Source organism: Sceloporus undulatus, chromosome 10 (genome assembly GCF_019175285.1).
Source record: "Sceloporus undulatus isolate JIND9_A2432 ecotype Alabama chromosome 10, SceUnd_v1.1, whole genome shotgun sequence".
Taxonomy (NCBI): domain Eukaryota; kingdom Metazoa; phylum Chordata; class Lepidosauria; order Squamata; family Phrynosomatidae; genus Sceloporus; species Sceloporus undulatus.
In genome coordinates, this window is record NC_056531.1 from 12,453,334 (window position 1) to 12,476,302 (window position 22,969).

General features: G+C 44.3%; 1 protein-coding gene across 12 annotated transcripts in view; it reads right to left on the bottom strand.

Moving 5' to 3' along the window:
* LOC121916567 (immunoglobulin lambda-1 light chain-like) overlaps window positions 1-22,969 on the bottom strand; it is a 189,793-nt gene that overhangs the window by 142,317 nt on the left and 24,507 nt on the right. For 3 of the 12 annotated variants that reach the window (XM_042441836.1, XM_042441840.1, XM_042441838.1), the window contains exons 1-2: window positions 3,526-3,605; window positions 1,855-2,158 (exon numbers count right to left, since the gene is read on the bottom strand). The exons of 8 other annotated variants lie outside the window; for them this stretch is intronic. In XM_042441836.1, the coding sequence (XP_042297770.1) occupies window positions 1,855-2,158; window positions 3,526-3,571 (350 nt within the window). In that variant the 5' untranslated portion in view covers window positions 3,572-3,605. Of the gene's footprint in view, window positions 1-1,854; window positions 2,159-2,312; window positions 2,396-3,525; window positions 3,606-22,969 lie in introns of those variants that run through there. One more of the 12 variants, XM_042441837.1, reaches the window with a different exon arrangement.

The following is a 22,969-nucleotide window of genomic DNA, read 5'->3' on the forward strand; positions in this document are numbered from 1 at the left end:
GAAATGCACAACTGTGCTGTTGTGTGTGTTTTGGAATGCAGGTTGGGGGTGTTTGTCCAGAAAGCGACCGAGGAGGAGAGGGCGGGCACACGCCTCCTCCTCTTTGCAGGGCTTCGGTGGAGGCTCCGCCCCCGGAGGGTGGCTCCGCCCTGGAGGGTGGAAGCTCCGCCCCCAGCATGCAGCCCCGCCCCGGAGGGTGGAAGCTCCACCCCCCGGCTTTGGCCCCCCGACTTGTCTGAGGGACAGCAACCCGGCCCCCGGCTCCAAAAGGTTGCCTACCCCTGATATAGACTATTCCTTTGATATATGATAGCAGTGGCACAGATACTGTTTGCTCAAACCTGGAAATGGATAGAAGCACTGATGACGGATGAACGGTATGTCAAGACTGGAGATCATGCCCAGTTTTCCAAACTGTAATGGATTTTAAAGAACAAACCAAACCACAATTTGGGCCAGGAGTGATCCTTGGCATCTCCAGTTAAAAGGATCAGGTCTCAGAGGCAGGGAAAGAGCATTCTCTGCTTGAGACTCTAGAGATCCATTGACACTCAGCCCTGTAGAACTTCACTAGAGAGACAAATGTGATCAAGGTAACTTCAGATGATTCTAGAAACAACAGAGTGTTCCAGCAAGGCATCATAACCAATCTTTCTATTACTCTTAAAAGGGTCACACTGGTGAGTTTAAAGTGAATTGGAGGGCCATTTTAACAATACAGGCCACATCTCAGTTACTGAAGATTTCCCATTTTGGAACAAGAAGTAGGGCAAACAAGCCAATCTCCATTTAATCTTCCTTACCAGAGATAGGAATCCCAAAGGAGGATGGACATTAAAACGGTCTCCACCAAACCCCATCTGCATTCACAGGAAGGTAAGAAAACAACAAGAGCCCTCTCTAGTCCAGCATTCGGATCCTGCAGTGGCCCAGAAGTTACCTTTTGGAGGATAGTAAAAAGGACAATACCACCCTTTCAATAAGTATCATACATAGTGTTACACAAGAGAAGTGAGACAGAGGGCCTTATATGGCTCCCCAACTGCCATGAATACTTGGACGCTTCACTTCCCTCGCAAGGCGCAGATGGCAGAATGAGTCTCTGGCTTCGGTCATGCGAGTCATTTTCTCAACTCTGGGCAAAGTTAGCCAACATCTCCCCCTAGAAGTGAAACCCAGGACAGCAGCCCTTTTCGCATGCTAACCCTCAGTCCTGGCATCCCCCACTGAACAGATCCAACTGAACATGGGTAAGCAAGTGCTCCAGATGTTTTCATCACTGAGTGGGTGGTGGAATTGAAGTTTTGAATATCCTGTACCAACTTTTTTCCTTCAACAAATGATTCATATCTGATAGAATCTATGATTCTATGAGAATTTCCCCCATATGCTATTTGTAGTGGGGATTGTGTAGCATTAATTTAAATCATTGTTGTAGTGATTTATTATATTTGTTATATGCTTTTACACACACACACATATATTTGTTGTTGCTGTGTACCTTCAAGTAGTGTCCCAGGTATGGTGACCCTAAAGCAACCCTATCATGAGATTTTTGGGAGCTGAGAGAGTGTGAGTACAACATGGAGCCAATTCACCATCATCAGAGTAGCCCACCACTCATGCGTTGAAGTCCATATTGTTCCAAATCTGAGAACATCTTTTCCCACTCAAAAAATCAGAGAACAATAACCAGACAATGATGTCGGAATCAGACCTTCTCTTGAAAACACACACAAAACACATCATCTTCAGGCTTCCCTAAGCTCTTCGGTGATTCTGGTTCCTCCGTTCATGGAAGGAAGAGTGGAGGTTTTGGTCTCAGTTCCCCATTAGATTTCACCACTGTGAAACACACTGCCAGTTCTATACCAAGAAGCACAGTAATACACTCCCTCTTCTTCCGGCCGGACATTGGTGATGGTTAAATAGCCAGTGTTCCCAGAGGCAGAAGCCGTGAACCGATCCGGGATCCCTTCTCCCCTGCTGCTGCAGCCATTACAGTGGACAAAGCGAGGAGCCTGGCTAGGTTTCTGTTGATACCAGCTAATTTCGCTGTTCCAGCTGCCACTGCTTTTAGCACAGGAGAGTTTGGTTGTTTGACCCAGGTCCACAGATTCAGAGGCAGGTTGAGTCAACGTTGCTTGTGAATTGACACCTTGACAATAAAAAAAGCAAAGATGTTCAAATTAAGATGTACACTTTGTGCTCAAATATCACAAAAGAATCATGCTCCCATGAGACTCACACACTGCACACAGTTTTGATGCCATCGCTGAGGACTACCTAAGGTTAGTTCTTCCTCTCCTTACCTGCCCAGGAATGGAGAAGGGTGAAGAACAACAGAGCCCAGGCCATGCTGAGCCCTCAGAAATGGTTTGGCTTTCTAAAAGATAAATAGAAAGTGGTTTGGAAGGCCTTCCGCCTCCAGGTTTAAAGGACCCAAAGCTGAGGAACGTCCCCTTTATGCAAATCTCTCCTAGACTTATGTCTTCCAATAAAGGTGCCTGCCATGCTTGTTCGGGATGAGAGTTGGTGATGGTAGGATTGCTCACCCCAAAATAAACCCTGATGAAGAAGGACCAAAGTTATGGAGTGATGCAGGTGGTTTTCATGAAGGTCCATCTCTTGACATCTCAAGTTCAAAAGATCAGGAAAGACCTTTCTCTGCCTGAGACATTTGGAGAGCCACCGCCAACCAGAGGAAGAATACGGGACTGACTCCAACCCAACAAAAGGCCATGTCCTATGATTCACTGATGTCAATACCTACAAAGCCTTAGAACCAAAGAATCATAGCATCAAGGGCAATATAGTCCTACTCTCTGCCTTGCTACATAACTATAGTAAAACATGTCACTCGAACCTCTGTTGAAAGACCTCCAAAGATGGAGAGTCCACCACCCTCCAAGGCAGTCCATTTCACTGTTGAATAGCTCTTCCAGTAAAGATGTTACTGAAAGTAAGCAAAGCTAGACTCTGATGCGTATCTGTTTAACCACTCTGCAGAAGAAGGGAGGAAGGTTTTTGCCTCAGTTCCCACCCAGAATCAACCACTGTGCCAATGCGCTACCAGTGCCATACCAGGCATAACAGTAATAAACTGCCTCATCTTCAGCCTGGAGGTTAGTGATGGTTAAATAGCCAGTGCTCCCAGACAGGGAGACCGTGAAGCGGTCTGGGATCCCTTCTCCCCTGCTGCAGCCATGACAGTGGACATAGCGAGGGGCCTGGCCAGGCTTCTGTTGAAGCCAGACAAAGTTTCCCCAGCTGCCGCTGCTAGCTCTACTGCAGGAAAGTTTTGCAGTTTCTCCCAAGGAGACAGACTTAGTGGCAGGCTGAGTCACTGTGGCCTGTGAAGTGACACCTTTCGAAGATGGAGAGGAAAAAGCAAAAGCCATTAACTTGGCACAATTACCATACGACCGCCGTGCTCCCAAATATTACAAAACCGGGGCATAGTTATAGCGCACACGTGTGGCAAAGAAATGTTGACCCAAGTGAATTCATTCCCCACACTTTTACCTGAGCAATAGCTGAGAAGTGCCAGGAAAACCAAAGTCTGGGCCATGATGGGCTCTCAGAAGGAGTGGGACTTCACTTCAGAGAGAGAACTCAAGGGGGCCTTCTCCCTGAAGTCTTCTTAAACCCTTTGGGACTGCAGAATGAGATCTCCATGCAAATGTTTCCTATGCTCATTGGGGCAGCAAGGCATACACCTTTGCATAGGGGCATGCAAAGCATGACAGGAAAAATAGGCATCAGGAAGAAGTTGGAAAAGCCAAGGAATGGTCATCAGTTCAGATAAGATATAAAAATGTAGGGCAGTTTGTCATCAATATAGTGTAATGGTTTGAGCATTGGACTACAACTATAGAGACCAAGGTTCAATTCCCTTCCCGGTCGTGGAAACCCACTAGTTAACCTTGGGCGAGTCACACACTCTCAGGCCCAGAAAACACGGATAGCTTTGCCATAAGTTGGAAATGACTTGAAGGCACACCACAACAACAAGTTTGTTAGCAGGTGATGAAGGCTATGTAACAGTAGATGACCCAAATGCCTCCCAATGGTGAAACAATCCCCCAGCATGTCTGTTGGGTCCAACCAGGATGACGGACGTGGGATCCCATGTGGACGGATGCCACTGTATTGGGGAGTGGCATGATCACGCCCAACATGGCACTTCCAACATGGCACCACATCATAACCCACAAAGCTTTCACCCCAGTAAGTCAGGGAAACACTGTTTCAACTGCTTAGATTATTCCCCCACCCCAAAGCTAGGTGTCTTGTTGCTCATTTCACGAACACTATTGCCTGGATCTTTACCATTCAGACATTCTTTATGGGCTTCTACCCGTACCAACTATGGAAACCTAGCAGGTCTTCACACTGAAGTTTATCATGTACGTTTAGTTGTTCATGGTTCCACCCCCATTTTAAAATCTTTATTACTATATAATAAATAATTACTATATAATATACCAAAACATCCTTGACACTCTTCTGAGAGGAGAAATCTATACTCAGGCAATTCATCTCAATAAACACTGTTGCTTTTTCAGGATTGTTCCAGACATAGGACAAGGCCTTGTAAGCAACCCTCTTGGTACTGAAATTCTGGAAGGAATGACAGATGTATTTATCTCTTTCTTCAGTTATCACTTTATATATATATATATATATATATATATATATATATATATATATATATATATACTTTTTATTGGTTTTAATACAAATCATCTAATTCACACTTCATTTATGGGGGCTCTATGAATTTCACAGGGTTTTCTTAGGCAAGGAATCCTCCGAGCTGGTTTTGCCAGTTCCTTTCTCTGAATTACAGCCAACAGTACCTAATATCTAGCATTCAGAGAGTTAGGTGTTTTCAGGTGTTTTCAAGGCATTTATGCACTACTATTACTCCCATAAATGGTGTTTTAAGTATCAACCAATACTTTGAGCCATCTAAACCAAAATGCGCTTGGGAAATGCTGACCTTGCCTCTGAGCATGTCCCTGTCTTAAAGGTGGAGGATGTTCAGCAGTCCATCAAAGGGTTGGGTAAACTTGTCATTTCAAACCAGATCACAGCACATGTAAGGTGCAGAATGCACCGGCACCTGGAATTACATCCATTTTAACCCTACGTACTTATTTGGCGTTGATGTAAGTCACAGCACCAACCATCTAACTTATGTGAAGTGAAATCTCACTTATGGACTTTAGCTGGCTTTGACGATATTACGTTTGGGTTATTTTTGCGTCATTTCTCTTTCATGCCAACGCCGTCTGAAAAATATCCCCTAAATGCGGGTTTTTTCAGCTTTCTGTTCGGGTTTACCCAAAACGTCATCTGAAAAACAACCTGCAAAGCCGGGTTTTTGGAGTTTCAATTTCGTTTCTGCATGGGATTCGTCCCGTCTGATAAACTCCTTATGTAAAATATTACTTAGGGATTTTGTTGCGGCTGTTCCCAGATTTCCCTGCTGCTCATCTCTTATTAATTCTTTAAGTTTTGAAAAGACCTGTCCAAACTATTACAAAAAAGCACATTCTCCCACTACACAAAACCTTACTTATTACCTGTTGGGCCTTGAGAGCATTCTCAATAACCCAGCAGGAGAGGAGACGAAAAGGCATATGCCCTTCCTAAAGCTCAGGACATACATTTCAGGGTTTCTCTGCTTCAAATACCACTTTGGTGTGTTCTTCCTTGTTAGTAACATTGGTCCTCTTGTCGCTTGGCACACTCTTTGGACTTGATGTGGCTCAATGTGGCTCAGACACCTGTGTCCCAGTTTTCATGGGTAAAATGGGGGAGAGTGTGCTGCACTAGGAAGAAAGGTGAATGGAAGCAGTTCAGATGCTGCTCACAAATAAAGAAGAGGTTTTTGTCTCACTTCCCCATCCAACTCGACGGATGTGCCACCCACTCCCTGTCCATGCAAAACAATAATAGACAGCTTCATCTTCCACCAGGGCCCCTGAGATGGTCAGGGACATCATGTTCCCTGACCTGGTCCCAGAGAAGCGAGCTGGGACATCCGACGGTCTGGTACTAGTATGATACATCACCATCCCAGGCTTCTGCGAAGGTTTTTGCTGTATCCACAAAGGGTAATTGTTGTCTCCGATGTTACCACTATTGTATCTGCAAGACATGGTGACTGTCCCACCTTGAGGCACAGATTCTGAGTCCTTCAAGGTCTCCAGCTGCTGGACACTGGGCTCTGGAAGATAGCAGGGCAAGGGATAAAGGGATTAAATGATCTGAAACACTAAGAGCAACACCAAATATTGGGCAAGATCTGGATTTTACAAAATTTACAAAATTCCTCCCGGCTCATGAAGTTTGCTCACCAATGGAGACCATAACCGAAAAGAAAAGCAGGAGCCAAGCCATTTTGGGGGGAATGAATGAGTTGATCTTCCTAGAGCAAAAGGACCCCAGAGAGGCACCTCCCTATTGTCTTTTAAATCTCCAAAGCTCAATGAATTAGCCTTTCATGCAAATGTGGTGCTCTTTAACTACTGCCTCCATGCGGCGGAGGGAACTATAGAGCAAACAACAGCAGCCGGTTAGCCAAAATGAGGTAGGGGTAAGTTCTCCTGTTTGGCACGTCACATCATAATTATGCATTATGTATTTTTATCTTTATATTGTAACCCGCCTCGATCTGTACGGCGAGACGGGCTAAAAATATTATTATTACTATTATTACTATTAGTTCATGGAGTCCTTGGTGATATCTGCCTCACCTCAGAAGAAACTGCATACACATCACCCCCAAAGGTTAACCGTGCATCAACACAACATCCCTATTAAAATAAAATAAAATAAAATAAAAGGATGAACACACAACCCAAACCCCATTAAGGACTTATTTTTAAATCTTGAATAGGAATATTCAGCAATGACTGATCCTTCAGGATTTGAAATTTAAAAGACTTCATGGACAGTACACTATATTCATACCCTGGTAGACCTGGAAGAGGACATGTAACTCATGTTCGGAAATAGCAAACCGGAGCAATATCTCCCCCTCCAGGTGAATGCTAGTATAACACTGCCCTGTGTAACTGCACATGTGCTTTAGGTTAGTAGGCGCATAATGTCTCCTATGAGCCCAGAAGAGATCCAGAGCAACTTGACCAGTCTGAGAGAAAATATACACAATTTTTAAAAGAGGGGAGCTATAAAGAAAGGAGAGAATATTATTAATTTTTTGGTGCGATGGTTTTGACTTTTGGGAAGCGCTCATGCACACTTTAAATCAGAAGACAAACCCAGCCACCCACAAAAATACAAGGCCAGTATCGTGGTGCACAGTGTGTAACTTTACATACACTTAGCTACATAGCAGAGGCTACAAAAAAACCCTACTGGTGTGTACCAATGTACTGGCAAGAGTGTCCCATTGCACGTCAGCAAACCTTAGTCCATGTTCCCATGCACATGGGACAAATGCGCATCGGTCATTTTGCCGGCTCCCTTACGGTGTGTTGTAACAGCAGCCCTTTCTGTAGCCAAGGGTCCTTAGGGGAATTTTATTATGTTGTTATTAGTTGCAAGAGGGGGCTGGCTACAAGAGCCCTCCGAGATCGTCTCCCTATGTGTATACCGAGTAGACCAGGACCTCCCAATAACCGAAGCTGAGACAGGTTATAATAACTAAAGATCTACTTTATTGAAAAAGGGGAAACACACACACAATGCACACACATACACACATTCAAGGCTCAGGAAGAAAGGTTGGAAATGTGGAAAAGATGTTCAGGCTTTGCTAATGGTATACTTACCAAGATGTAGTCTTCCTCCGGGAAGCGAAATGGGGTGTTGGGCAGTGAGGCAATCTGCTCCGCAACCTGGGTTTGAGCAGGAAAGCCGGCCACCAGATCAAAGGTCTGACTGACGTGGAGTGGGTAGACCTTGAAAATGGCGCGCTGAGCAGCAAAAGTGGGGACCTTTTATGGGCCAAATCTGGCCTGAGGGCAGAGAGTTTTGGTGATTGAAACAAAGGTGTTTAATTGCTTTCTTTCACCTGGATGTCTGGGTCTGATAATATCTATGACATAAGCTGTTTGGACAACAGACTTGAGGAGGGGGCGATTACTCCAGGGAAGGCAAACATTTACTCTTCCTGGCTGAAGATAATCCCTTCTTGCGACTTCCCAGACCTTCTGAGATGTTAATGTGGCTATTTGCCTAAGGAATGTGGACATGTCCTGTCGCTTTGCCAGTAATGGCGGTCAAGCTAGGAGTCTGGCCAGGGGTCATCCAAGGGTTATCATGATTCCAAAATTTATATGAACCAGCATGGGTAACATTTCCTGGATACAACTATTGCAGAACTGCCAAATTCTAGTTCTCACAGTTGTAAGTCCATTTACAAAGATGTAAGCAGATTCCAGCCTTCGTTTTTAAAAGGCATCAAAAATGTTAAAATTGAACATTTAATGGGTTACATCTCTCTTGGCAGTGATGTTAAAAATCATGGATCCTTTGCTGTGGTCAGCAACACACAATGCAACAATTTGCATTACCGAAGCAACATTTCAGTCTTTGGACAGGGACTAGAGGGCCAACTTTGCATTTACTTATATGCATATTAAATTCATGCCTGCAAATGTAACCATAATCATGATAAAGTAGAAATACAATATAATTTAGCATGGGAGAAAAGACGGTGGCCAAGTGATTTGTGATTCACAGTTCGGATGGACGGCTCTAAAGATTAATGAGCTGATCTAAGGGAAATGTTTTGTATGCTCAAAACACTGTTAAACTTTATTATTGAGCACCACAAGCCATAAACTTAACAATAGCAGAATTAAGTACAAGGCTTCTCCAAAATGTCTTTCCTCTAAAAAAGAAATCAGCTCAGAAAGGGACAGACGAAAAATAGACCTGGGTGCCAAACATTTCTCAGTATGTATCTTTTGGTTTGAGACTAACTGAAGAAAGAAGTTGGCAGCATGTGCTTTCCTTAAGGATGCAAGCCTAAATGCATCTGAGGAAGTAGACTTTAGTCTAGGAAAGCTCATGCTGCCAACTTTTTTTACAAAATCTCTCTACATACGGATTCTACAAACTAACACGGCTATAGCTTTGAATTCTCACTATGGAAAACATTTCTCAGTTTGTACATAAGAAATTTTATATGCTTTTCCCTGTGAGCATTTCGAGAGGTTATTAGCAATTGATATACTGTACTCAAATAACTGAACTCAAAGCAACATGTCTTCATTCACAATGCTCAAATGTAGCCCTATGATGGAGCAACCTTGTTTTGTGCCACTTCAAAGACTACTAGGGCATAGAGGAATGGATTCCAAGTACAGGCAAAGAGATCCCACATAAACATGAGGAAGAACTTGCTGATGGTAAGAGTTGTTTGACAGTGGAACAAATGCCCTCAGAGAGTGGGGGAGTCACCTTTATTCATTTATGTATTTATTTTGGAGTATTTATACCCCGCTCTTCAGCCAAAAGGCTCTTGGAGCAGCTTACAAATGGTTAATGTGACGGTTCCCTTCCATCTTTGGAGGTTTTCAAACAGACTGAGGCTGGATGGCCATTGGTCAGGAGGATTGTGATGGTGTCTTTCTGTGTGGCAGAATGGGGTTGGACTGGGTGGTCTTTGTGGTCTCTTTTCCAGCTCAATGACTCAATGTGGACAGATGATATTCAAGACTCAAGGTACTCCATTCATTCACCAGCTTTTTAAAAAAATCAATGCTTTTGAGCCCCAGGAAGAACAGAGGGAGCACCCCTTTCTCTCTCTTCCTGGAAGATGTTTTTGTCTCAGTTCCCCTTGCAACTGTAACACTGTGGCTTACACAGAGCTACTACCACTGCCATGATCTGCTCCACAGTAATACGTTGCCTCATCCTCCGCCTGGACATTGGTAATGGTCAAATATCGCTCCCTGCCTGATTTAGAACCGGAGAACCGGTCTGGGATCCCACTGCCTCGGTCATTTTTTGTATCCAGGACAAGCCGAGGAGCCTGGCCTTCTTTTTGCTGATACCAGGAGACAACGTAGCTCTCATAACCGCTGCTCAAAGTGGTTGTCAGTTTCACCGTTTTTCCAAGAGTTACAGATTGGGATGGAGTCTGCGTCAGTGTAGGCTGCGAGCCAACGCCTGGAAGACAACAACGGGAATGAATAGCTTGCTTACAGTTTGTGTCTTAGCTAGGTTTTGTGGCATGATCAAGAGTAACATCCTCTGCTTCCTATGAAGGCCTCATTCCCACTTCCAGATAAATCGGTGTGCAATCTGAACCGATGGACTGATACAACAGTGGAGCGTTGTTCCCACTACATTTGCCCCGGTTGCATTTTCTATCATTTTCTGGCATCAAAACAACCCACTTGTGGCTCCCATTCACGGACGAATCGATTCAAAAAGATTCCGTTCCAGCTGGCCAAAGGGGAAATTTGAAACGATTCCGACCTGCCTGTGGCTCACACTTGCCTAGAATTGATTTATCGAAAAAGACGTGGGTTAAATGCGTCTAGAGCATGGCCCCGTTCTTGGAATCGCTTCAGCAATTTGGATTAAGAGCCAGGGTCTTCGGAGCCAGTTCAAACCAATTCACAATCCGATTTAAAAGGTAGCGGGAATGAGGCCAAAAGTTGGTTTTTGATCCCTTCTCCACTCACCTGAGCAGTAAGCAAGAAGCAGAAGGAGAAGAGAGGCCCAAGACATGGTTGGGGGGGAATCAAATGTTCTTGGCTTCCTAAGAAAACGTAACTCTGGATGGTGTCCTCTGCCCCAGTCTTAAGCCGCTCCAGAAGTTGTGAGTATGCAAAACAACGGCTTGCACATTGGCTGCAGAAGAGCATCCTCTTTGCAACCCAAAAGAGGAGACGCCTCAAAGGCCACCTCGCGGCTTTCCCTCAAACAGCATCTTCTCAATAGTTTTGTTAGACGTTCAGAAGTGCCTCAGAGCTGTAGGGTTGGGGGTATGGGACTGTTTATCATTGTGAATTTTTATTCTTAGGATATTTTATTGTTAGATTTGTGTCATAATCTGCCTCAATTCCCTTGAGAAAAGGTGGAACATAAATTATATATATATATATATATATATATATATATATATATATATATAATTAGTAGGCAAATATCCTTTCAATTCTTCCTCTCTCTCTCTCTCACACACACACACACACACACACCCTTCCATATTTGCGGCTTTGATATTTGCAGATTTGATTGATATGTTCTCTCTGGGAATATCTAGGTCCTCCAGGGCAACTCTATGGTCAACTTTAACTAAAAGTTGCACTGGAAAAACCCAGAGATTCCTAGAGAAGATACTCTACTAGGCCTTTGTAGCTCCTCCAGCGCAGTTCTATGGTCAGTGTCTGTCAGACGTTGACCACAGAGTTCCACTGGAGGACCTAGAGATTCCTAGAACGTCTCCTCTCAGGCAAAAACATGGTGTCTTTGTTATTTGCAGTTTTCCCATATTCACGGGGGTCTTGTGCCCCTAAATCTAGCGAATATGGAGGGACAAGTGTGTGTGTGTGTGTATGAATAGTCGATTTTTTTTTTAAAGGAGTGTTGTTGTTTTCAGTCATTTGATTCAAACTATGATTTAAACCAGCCTGGTTTAAACCATCAAACCCTGATTTGCAAAGAACTAAAGGCATGAATCTGCATTAGAAGGCACTTTCCTAAGCCCACAGCCTACTTGAAGGCCTACTAGACCTTTCGCCTTGCTCCTTCTTGCTTTCCTCCATATCTATCGTGTCAGCTTTGCTCCTAAATGTGGCTGCAGGCATCCCTCCTCCACATTCAAGGGCAGCTAAACACTAGTCTAGCCCACAATGTGACATCCAGCCGGCTAAATTTATACATTTCTCATAGGCATGGTCTCCCTTTGTGCTGAGCCCAACTCGCTATCCTCAGAAGTTCTTAATCCAAAGAAGGTCAGAAAGGACTGCAGGCTTTATATACACCTTTGCGGCTCCTCCTCCTGATCCTCTGACTCATGGCTCATTGCTAGCAGCTATTTCTTTTTCTACCTCTGAGTAGACCTTTCCTCCTGAGCAGGCCCTGGAAAATAGGCCTTACTAGTAACTAGTAACCCACCCACCCAACAATCCCCTTCCAGGTACTCACACCAGGTGACACCAATGCTAGGGAGGCCACTGTCCTCAATGCGTAATAATAATAATAATAATAATAATAATAATAATAATGTGAAGTCGAAGAAAGCTTTCATGGCCAGCATCCATAATGTTTTGTGGGTTTTTCGGGCTCTGTGGCCATGTTCTAGAAGAGTTTCTTCCTGACGTTTCACCAGCATCTGTGGCTGGAATCTGCAGAGAATGCCAGCATGGAAGAGAGTGGTGTGTGTGTGTATACTGTGTGACGCTGGGTAGGGAGGAGTAATTTCTATGTTAATCTGTGTTAATCTACCATCAACAACAGAACAATGCACAGATTAACACTGAACTCACTCCTCCCTACCCATGGTCACACAGTGTGTGTGTATGTATGTGTACATACTTCAACTGTCATCTCGGCCTCAGAGGGAGCCATCAAGCAGACCCAGCAACATCTTGGACTGCCTGAAGGAAGAGGCCCCTCCCTCTTCAACTGTCATCTCGGCCTCAGAGCCTGCAGTAGTGTCCAAGGTAGGGTGACCCTAAATGCAACCTAGCTTGGATTTCGGTAGCTGACAAAGGAGTGTGGAGTACACTGGGCCATTTCACCGATCATCAAGTAGCCCACGCACTCATGTCGTTGAAGTCCATATTGGTTCCGAATCTGAGGACATTCTTTTCCCACACATGAAAATTAGAGGAACAGATAACCAGAAAATGATGTTCAGAATCAGACCTTCTCTTCAAAACACACACAAAGACACGGCATCTTCAGGCTCCCCTAAGCCTCTTCGGTGATTCTGGTTCTCCTCCATTCATGGGAGGAAAGTGGAGGTTTTGGTCTCAGTTCCCCATTAGAATTTCACCACTGTGAACACATTGCCAGTGTTATACCAACTACCAGAGTAAATACTCTCCCTCGTCTTCCGCCGGACTTTGGTGATGGTTAAATAGCCAGTGTTCCCAGAAGCAAGAAGCCGGAACCGATCCTGGATCCTTCTCCACTGTTCTACAACAGCCATTACAGTGGACAGCAAGGGCCTGGCCATTTCTGCTGATACCAGTTAACATAGCTGTTCCGCTGCCACTGCTTTATACGTGAGAGTTTGGCTTTTTGACCCAGGGCCATAACTCAGAGGCAGGTTGGTCAACGTTGCTTGTGATTGACACCTTGAAAATAAAAAAAGCAAAGAAGTTCAAATTAAGATGGACACTTTGTGCTCAGATATCACAAAAGAATCATGCTCCCATAGACTCACACACGGCACACAGTTTTACGCCATCCCTGAGACAACCAAGGGCCAGTTCTTTCCTCTCCGTACCTGCCCAGGAATGGAGAAGGGTGAAGACAACAGAGCCCAGGCCATGGTGAGCTCTCAGAAATGGTTTGGCTTCTAAAAGATACAGAGAAAGTGGGTTTGGAGGGCCTTCCTCCTCCAGGTTAAAGGACTCAAAGCTGAGGAACATCCCCTTTATCAAATCTCTCCTAGACTTATGTCCTCCAATAAAAGTGCCTGACATGCTTGTTTGAAGATGAGGGGTGTGAGGTGGTAGGATTGCTCACCCCAAAATAAACCCTGATGAAGAAGGACCAAAGTGTATGGAATGATGCAAGTGCTTTTCTGATGGTCCATCTCCTGACATCTCAAGATCAAAAGATCAGGAAAGACCTTTTTCTGCCTGAGACATTTGGAGAGCCATCGCCAACCAGAGCAAGAATACGGGACTGACTCCAACTGAACAAAAGGCCATGTCCTATGATTCACTGATGTCAATACCTACAAAGCCTTAGAACCAAAGATGATAGCATCAAGGGCCATATAGTCCTACCCTCTATCTTGCTACGTAACTATAGTAAACATGTCACTCACCCAACCTCTGTTGAAAGACCTCCAAAGATGAGAGTCACCACCCTCCAAGGCAGTCCATTTCACTGGTCAGCTCTTGCGTAAAGACGTTACTGAAAGTAAGCAAACTAGACTCTGATGCGTATCTGTTTAACCACTAGGCAGAAGAAGGGAGGAAGGTTTTTGTCTCAGTTCCCACCCGAATCAACCACGGTGCCAACGTGTTACCAGTGGCGTACCGGCATAACAGTAATAACTGCCTCATCTTCAGCCTGAGGTTAGTGATGGTTAAATAGCCAGTGCTTCCCAGACTGGGAACGGCCGTGAAGCGTCCTGGGATCCCTTCTCCCCTCCCCTGCTGCGCAGCTAGAACAGTGGACTAGCGAGGGGCCTGGCCAGGCTTCTGTTGAGACCAACAAAGTTTTCCCCAGGTGCCGCTGCTAGCTCTACTACAGGAAACTTTTCAGTTTCTCTCCAAGGAGACAGACTCGGGTGGGAGGCTGAGTCACGTGTGCCTGTGAAGTGACACCTTTGAAGACGGAGAGGAAAACAACAGCCATTAACTTGGCACAATTTAACCGTACGACTGCCGTGCTCCCCAAATATTACAAAACCGGGACATAATTATAGCGCACACGTGTGGCAAAGAAAATGTTGACCCAAGTGAATTCATTCCCACACTTTTACCTGAGGAATAGCTGAGAAGTGCCAGGAAACAAAGTCGGGCCATGATGGGCCTCAGAGAGAGTGGGGCTCACTTCAGAGAGAGAAACTCAAGGGGGCCTTCTCCCTGAAGTCTTCTTAAACCCTTTGGACGGCAGAATGAGGTCTCCATGCAAATGTTTTCCTATGCTCATTGGGGCAGCAAAGGCATACGTCTTTGCATAGGGCTTGGCAAGCTGACAGGAGAAATGGGCATCAGGAGAAGTTGGAAAGCCAAGGGATGTCATCAGTTCAGATAAGATAAAAGGTAGGGCAGGTTTGTCATCAATATAGTGTAATGGTTTGAGCATTGGACTACAACTATAGAGACCAATGTTAATTCCCTCCCGGTCGTGGAAACCCACTAGTTAACCTGGGCAAGTCACACACTCTCAGGCCCAGAAAACATGGATAGCTTTGGCCATAAGTTGGAAATGACTTGAAGGGCACACCACAACAACAAGTTTGCTACAGGTGATGAAGGCTAGTATCAGTAGATGACCCAAATGCCTCCCGATGGTGAACAAACCCCCAGCATGTCTGGTGGTCCACAGGGAGACAGACATGGGATCCCGTGTTGGACGGATGCCACTGTATTGGGGAGGTGGCATGATCACGCCCCCAACAGGGCACTTCCAACATGGCACCACATCTAACCCACAAAGCTTTCACCCCCAGTAAGTCAGGGGAAACACTGTTTCATCAACTGCTTAGATTAATTCCCCCACCCAAGCTAGGTGTCTTTTGCTCATTTCACGAACACATTGCCTGGATCTTTACCATTCAGACATTCTTTATGGGCTTCTACCCGGACCAACTATGGTAACTAGCAGGTCGTCACAACTGAAGTTTATTCATGACGTTAGTTGTTCACTGGTTCCCCCCCATTTTAAAATCTTTATATTCATATAACATACCAAAAAGGTACATCCGTTGACACTCTTCTGAGAGGAGAAATCTATACGGTACTTAGGCAAGTCATCTCAATAAACACTGTTGCTTTTTCAGGACGTTCCAGATATAGGACAAGGCCTTGTAAGCAACCGTTTGGTACTGAAGTTCTGGAAGGAAGATAGATGTAGTTTTTTATTGGTTGTTAATACAAATCATCTAATTCACACTTCATTTTATGGGGGCTCTATGAATTTCACAGGGTTTCTTTTTCTTAGGCAAGGAATCCTCTGAGCTGGTTTTGCAGTTCCTTTCTCTGAATTACAGCCAACTTTACCTAAATAGCTAGCATTCAGAGAGTTAGGTGTTTTTCAAAAGGCATTTATGGCACTACTATTAGTCCCATAAATAGTGTTTTAAGTATCAACCAAATACTTTGAGCCATCTAAACCAAAATGCACTTTGGGAATGCGGACCGGCCTCTGAGCATTCCCTGTCTTAAAGATGGGTGTTCAGCCAGTCCATCAAAGGGTTGGGTAAACTTGTCATTTCAAACCAGATCACAGCACATGTAAGGTGGAGAATGCACCGGCACCTGGAATTACATCCATTTAAACCCTACGTACTTATGTGGCGTTGATGTAAATCACAGAACCAACCATCTAACTTATGGGAATGAAATCTCACTTATGGACTTTAAGCTGCCTTTGACGATATTATGTTTGGGTTATTTTTGCGTCATTTCTCTTTCATGCCAACGCCGTCGGAAAATATCCCCTAAATGCGGGTTTTGTTAGGCTTTCTGTTTGGGTTAACCCAAACGTCATCTGAAAAAGAACCTGCAAAGCCGGGGTTTTTTGGAATTTCAATTTAGTTTCTGCACGGGATTCGTCTCGTCTGATAAACTCCTTATGTAAAATATTACTTAGGGATTTTTGTTGCGCTGTTCCAGATTTTCCTGCGGCTCATCTCTTATTAATTCTTTAAGTTTTGAAAAGACCTGTCCAAACTATTACAAAAAAGCACATTCTCCCACTACCAAAACCTTACTTATTACCTGTTGGGCCTTGAGAGCATTCCTCAATAACCCAGCAGGAGAGGAGACGAAAAGGCATATGCCCTTCCTAAAGCTCAGGACATACATTTATTCAGGTTTCCCTGCTTCAAATACCACTTTGGTGTGTTGTCTTTCCTTGTTAGTAAACATTGGCCCTCTTGTCGCGCTTGGCACACTCTTTGGACTTGATGTGGCTCAATTGGTCAGACACCTGTGTCCCAGTTTTCAACGGTAAAAATGGGGGAGAGTTGGCTGCATTAGGAAGAAAGGTAATGGAAACAGTTCAGATGCTGCTCACAAATAAAGAAGAGGTTGTGTCTCACTTCCCCATCCAACTCGACAGACGTGCCACCACTCCCTGTCCATGCAAAACAATAATAGACAGCTTCATCTTCCACCAAGGCCCCTGAGATGGTCCAGGGACATCATGTTCCCTGACCTGGCCACAGAGAACCGAGCTGGACATCCGACGGTCTGGTACTAGTACGATACATCACCAGCCCAGGTTCTGCGAAGGTTTTTGCTGTATCCACAAAGGGTAATTGTTGTCTCCGATGTTACCACTAGTTATTATCTGCAAGACATGGTGACTGTCCCCACCTTGAGGCACAGATCTGAGTCCTGTCAAGGTCTCCAGCTGCTGGACACTGGACTCTGGAAGATAGCAGGCAGGGAGAAAGGGATTAAATGGATCTGAAACACTAAGAACAACACCAAATATTGGGCAAGATCTGGATTTTACAAAATTTACAAAATTCCTCCCGGCTCAGAAGGTTCGCTCACCAATGGAGACCATAACCGAAAAGAAAAGCAGGAGCCAGCCATTTTGGGGGAATGAATGAGTTTGATCTTCTAGAGCAAAAGGACCCCAAGAGGAGGCACCTCCCTATTGTCTTTTAAATCTTCGCCAAAGCTCAATGAATTAGCCTTTCATGCAATGCGGTACTTTTTTAACTACTGCCTCCATGCGCGGAGGGGAACTATAGGGCAAACACAGCGGCCGGTTAGCCAAAATGAGATAGGGGTAAGTTCTCCTGTTGGCACGTCACATCATAATTAATGCATTATGTATTTGTTATCTTTTTATTGTAACCCCGCCTCGATCTGTATGGCGAGACGAGGCTAAAAATATTATTATCTAATAGTATTACTATTAGTTCATGGAGTGCCAGGTGAATCTGCCTCACTTCAGAAGGAACTGCATACAACATCACCCCAAAGGTAAACCGTGCATCAACACAACATCTCTATTAAAATAAAATAAAATAAAATAAAGAAAATAAATAAAGGATGACACACAACCCAAACACCCATTAAGGACTTTTTTTTTAAATCTTGAATAGGAATATTCAGCAATGATATCCCAGGATTTGAAATTTAAAAGACTTCATGGACATAAACTATATTCATACCCTGGTAGACCCTGGAAGAGGACATGTAACTCATGTTGGGAAATAGCAAACCGGAGCATATCTCCCCCTCCAGTGAATGCTAGATAAACACTGCCCTGTGTAACTGCACATGTGCTTTAGGTTAGGAGGCCGCATATGTCTCCTATGAGCCCAGAAGAGATCCAGAGCAACTTGACCAGTCTGAGAGAAAATATACACAATTTTTTAAAAGAGGGGAGCTATAAAAAGGAGAGAATATTATTAATTTTTTTGGTGCGATGGTTTTGACTTTTGGGAAGCGCTCATGCACACTTTAAATCAGAAGACAAACCCAGCCACCCACAAAAATAAAAGGCCAGTATCGTGGTGCACAGTGTGTAACTTTACATACACTTAGCTACATAGCAGAGGCTACAAAAAACCCTACTGGTGTGAACCAATGTACTGGCAGAGTGTCCCATTGCACATCAGCAAACCTTAGTCCATGTTCCCATGCACATGGAACAAATGCGCATCGGTCCATTTTGGCGGCCTCCCTTACTGGTGTGTTGTAACAGGACCCTTTCCTGGATACAACTATTGCAGAACTGCCAAATTCTAGTTCCCACAGTTGTAAGTCCACTACAAAGAGTAAGCAGATTTCACGCCTTCGTTTTAAAGGCACCAAAATGTTAAAATTGAACATTTAATGGGTTACATCGCTCTTGGCAGTGGATGTTAAAATCATGGATCCTTTGCTGTGGTCAGCAACACACAATGCAACAATTTGCATTACCGAAGCAACATTTCAGTCTTTGGACAGGGACAGAGGGCCAATTTGTATTTACTTATATATGCATATTAATTCAATGCCTGCAAATGTAACCATAATCATGATAAAGTAGGAAATACAATATAATTAGCATGGGAGAAAAGACGGTGGCCAGTGATTTGTGATTCACAGTTCGGATGGACGGCTCTAAAGATTAATGAGCTGATCTAAGGGAAATGTTTTGTATGCTCAAAACACTGTTAAACTTTATTATTGAGCAACCACAAGCCATAAACTTAACAATACAGAATTAAGTACAAGGCTTCTCCAAAATGTCTTTCCTCTAAAAAAGAAATCAGCTCGGAAAGGGACAGACGAAAAATAGACCTGGGTGCCAAACATTTCTCAGTATGTATCTTTGGTTAGAGACTAAACTGAAGAAAGAAGTTGGCAGCATGGTTGTCCTTAAGATGCGAGGCCTAAATGCATCTGAGGAAGTAGAACTTTAGTCTAGGAAAGCTCATGCGGCCAACTTTTTTTACAAGATCTCTCGACATACGGAGTTCTACAGCCTACACGGCTATAGCTTTGAATTCTCACTACATAGAGGAATTTATATGCTTTCCCTGTGAGCATTTTCGAGAGGTTATTAGCAATTGATGTACTCAAATAACTGGGCTCAAAGCAACATGTCTTCATTCACAATGCTCAAATGTAGCCCTATGATGGAGCAAACCTTGTTTTGTGCCGCTCCAAAGACTAGGCATAGAGGAATGGATTCCAAGTACAGGCGAAGAGATCCCACACAAACATGAGGAGTCTTGCTGATGGTAAAGAGTTTGTTTTGACGTGGACAAATGCCCTCAGAGAGTGGGGAGTCACCTTTTTATTCATTTATGTATTTATTTGAGTATTATACCCCCGCGCATTCAGCCAAAAGGCTCTTGGAGCAGCTTACAAATGGTTAATGTGACGGTCCCTGCCCTCTTGGAGATTTCAAACAACTGAGGCTGATGGCCATTTGTGAGGAGATTGTGATGGTGTCTTTCTGCGTGGCAGAATGGGGTTGGGACTGGATGGCTTTGTGGTCTCTTTTCCAGCTCAATGACTCAATGTGGACAGATGATATTCAAGTCTCAAGGTACTCCATTCATTCACCAGCTGTTTTTAAAAAAATCAATGCGTTTGAGCCCCAGAAGAACAGAGGGAGCACCCCTTCTCTCCCTTCCTGGAAGATTTTTTGTCTGAGTTCACCTTGCAACTGTATCACTGTGGCTTACAGATAGCTACCACCACTGTCATCATCTGCACCACAGTAATACGTTGCCTCTCCTCGCCGGACGGATTGGTATGGTCAAATATCGCTCCCTGCCCTGATTTAGAACCGAGAACCGGTCGGGGATCCCACTGCCTCGGTCATTTTTTGTATCAAGGACAAGCCGGGGAGCCTGGCCTTCTTTTTGCTGATACCAGGATAGCAACGTGAGCTCTCATAACCGCTGCTCAAAGTGGTTGTCAGGTTCATTTCCACCTTTTTTCCTTTTTCCAAGAGTTACAGTTGGGATGGAGTCTGCGTCAGTAGGACCTGCGAGGCAGCGCCTGGAAGACAACAACGGGATTTTGAGCTTGCTTACAGTTTTGTGTCTTAACTAGGTTTTGTGGCATGATCAAGAGTAACATCCTCTGCTTCCTATGAAGGCCCCATTCCCACTTCCAGATAAATCGTGTGGCATCCGAACCGATGACTGATACAACAGTGGAGCGTTGTTTCCCACTACATTTGCCCCGGTTGCATTTTCTATCATTATTTTCTGGCATCAAAAAATAACCCACTTGTGGCTGCCATTCACGGACGAATCGATTCAAAAAGATTCGGTTCCAGCCAGACGAAGGGGAAACTTGAAAAACGATTCCGATCCTCGCCTGTGGCTCACACTTGCATAGAATTGATTTATCGAAAAAACGCGGGTTAAATGCGTCTAGAGGCATGGCCCCGTTCTTGGAATCACTTCAGCAATTTGGATTAAGAGCCAGGTAATGTGGAGCCAGTTCACCCCGATCCATTTAAAGGTAGCGGAATGAGGCCGAAAGTTGGTTTTTGAACCCTTCTCCCCACACTGAGCAGTAAAGCAAGAAGCAGAAGGAAGAAGAGAGCCCAAGACAGGTTGGGGGGGAATCAAATGTTCTTGGCTTCCTAAGAAAACGTAACTCTGGATGGTGTCCTCTGCCCAGTCTTAAGCCGCTCCAAGAGTTGTGAGTAATGCAAAACAACTGCTTGCACATTGGCTGCAGAAGAGCATCCTCTTTGCAATCCAAAAGAGAAGATGCCTCAAAGGCCACCTCACGGCTTTCTCTCAAACACATCTTTCAAGAGTTTTTGTTAGACGTTCAGAAGTGCCTCAGAGATTAGGGTTGGGGATATGGGACTGTTTTATCATTGTGAATTTTTATTCTTAGGATATTTTATTGTTAGATTGTGTCGTAATCTGGCTGCCTCAATTCCCGCACCTCGAGAAAAGGTTGGGAACATAAATTATATATATATATTATTTTATATATTTATATATAATATTATATAGATATATTATATAATATATGCACACAGAACACAGCCACACACCCACAACACAAATGATTAGTAAGGCAACTATCCTTTCATTTCTCTTCCTCCTACACACCACACAACCTTCCATATTTGCTGCTTTGATATTTGGAGATTTGATTGATAATGTTTCTCCTCTAGGAATATCTAGGTCCTCCAGGGCAACGTCTATGGTCAACTTTAACTAAAAGTTGGCACTGAAAACCCAGAGATTCCTAAGAGGAACGCTCTACTGAGGCCTTGGTGTTGCTCCTCCAGCGCAGTTCTATGGTCAGTGTCTGTCGGACGTTTACCACCAGAGTAGTCCACTGGAGGACCTATAGATTCCTAGAAGGTCCTCTCTCAGGCAAAAAAATGGTGTCTTTGTTAATTTGCAGTTTTCCTATTCACGGGGTCTTGTGCCCCTAACCCTAGTGAATATGGAGGGACAAGTGTGTTGTGTGTTGTGTGTGTTGTAATGTAATAATAGTCGATTTTTTTTAAAAAAAGGAGTGTTGTTGTTATTTCAGTCATTTGAGTCAACTATGATTTAACCACCTGGTTTTAAACCATCAAACCCTGTTTGCAAAGAACTAAAGGCAGAATCTGCATTAGAAGGCACTTTCCTAAGCCCACAGCCTACTTGAAAGCCTACCTAGACCTTTCGCCTTGCTCCTTCTTGCTTTCCTCCATATCTATCTGTCAGCTTTGCTCATAAATGTGGCTGCAGGCATCCCTCCTCCACATTCAAGGCAGCTAAACACTACTCTAGCCCATAATGTGGACATCCAGACCGGCTAAATGTATACTTTTCTCATAGGCATGGTCTCGCCTTTGTACTGAAACCCAACTCCCCTACCCCAGAAGTTCAATCCAAAGAAGGTCAGAAAAGACTGCAGGCTTTTAGATACACCTTTGCGGCTTCTCCTCCTGATCCTCTGCTCATGGCCCATTGCTAGCAGCTATTTCTTTTCTACCTCTGAGTAGAACTTTCCTCCTGAGCAGGCCCTGGAAAATAGGCCTTACGAGTAACTAGTAACCTCACCCACCCCACAATCCCCTTCCCGGTACTCACACTGGGTGACACCAATGCTAGGGACGCCACTGCCCTCAATGCATAATAATAATAATAATAATAATATAAAATAAATAATAATAATGTAGTCAAGGCGTTTCATGGCCAGCATTCATAGTTTTTTGTGGGTTTTTGTTTCGGGCTCTGTGGCCATGTTCTAGAAGAGTTTCCTGACGTTTCACCAGCATCTGCGGCTGGCATCCTGCAGAGAATGCCCGCATGGAAGAGAGTGGGATGTGTGTGTGTGTGTGTTGTGTGTGTGTGTGTGTGTATCGGTGGTGACCTGGGTAGGGAGGAGTTTTCTATGTTAATCTGTGTTAATCTACCATCAACAACAGAACAATGCACAGATTAACACTGAAATCACTCCTCCCTACCCAGGGTCACAACAGAGGTGTGCGTGTGTGGTGTGTGTGTGTGTGTGTGTTGTGTGTGTGTCTTTTCTTCCGCCAGCATTCTCTGAAGATGCCAGCCACAGATGCTGGTGAAACATCAAAAAAACACTCTCTAGAACATGGCCCCCACAATATCCCGAAAAAAACC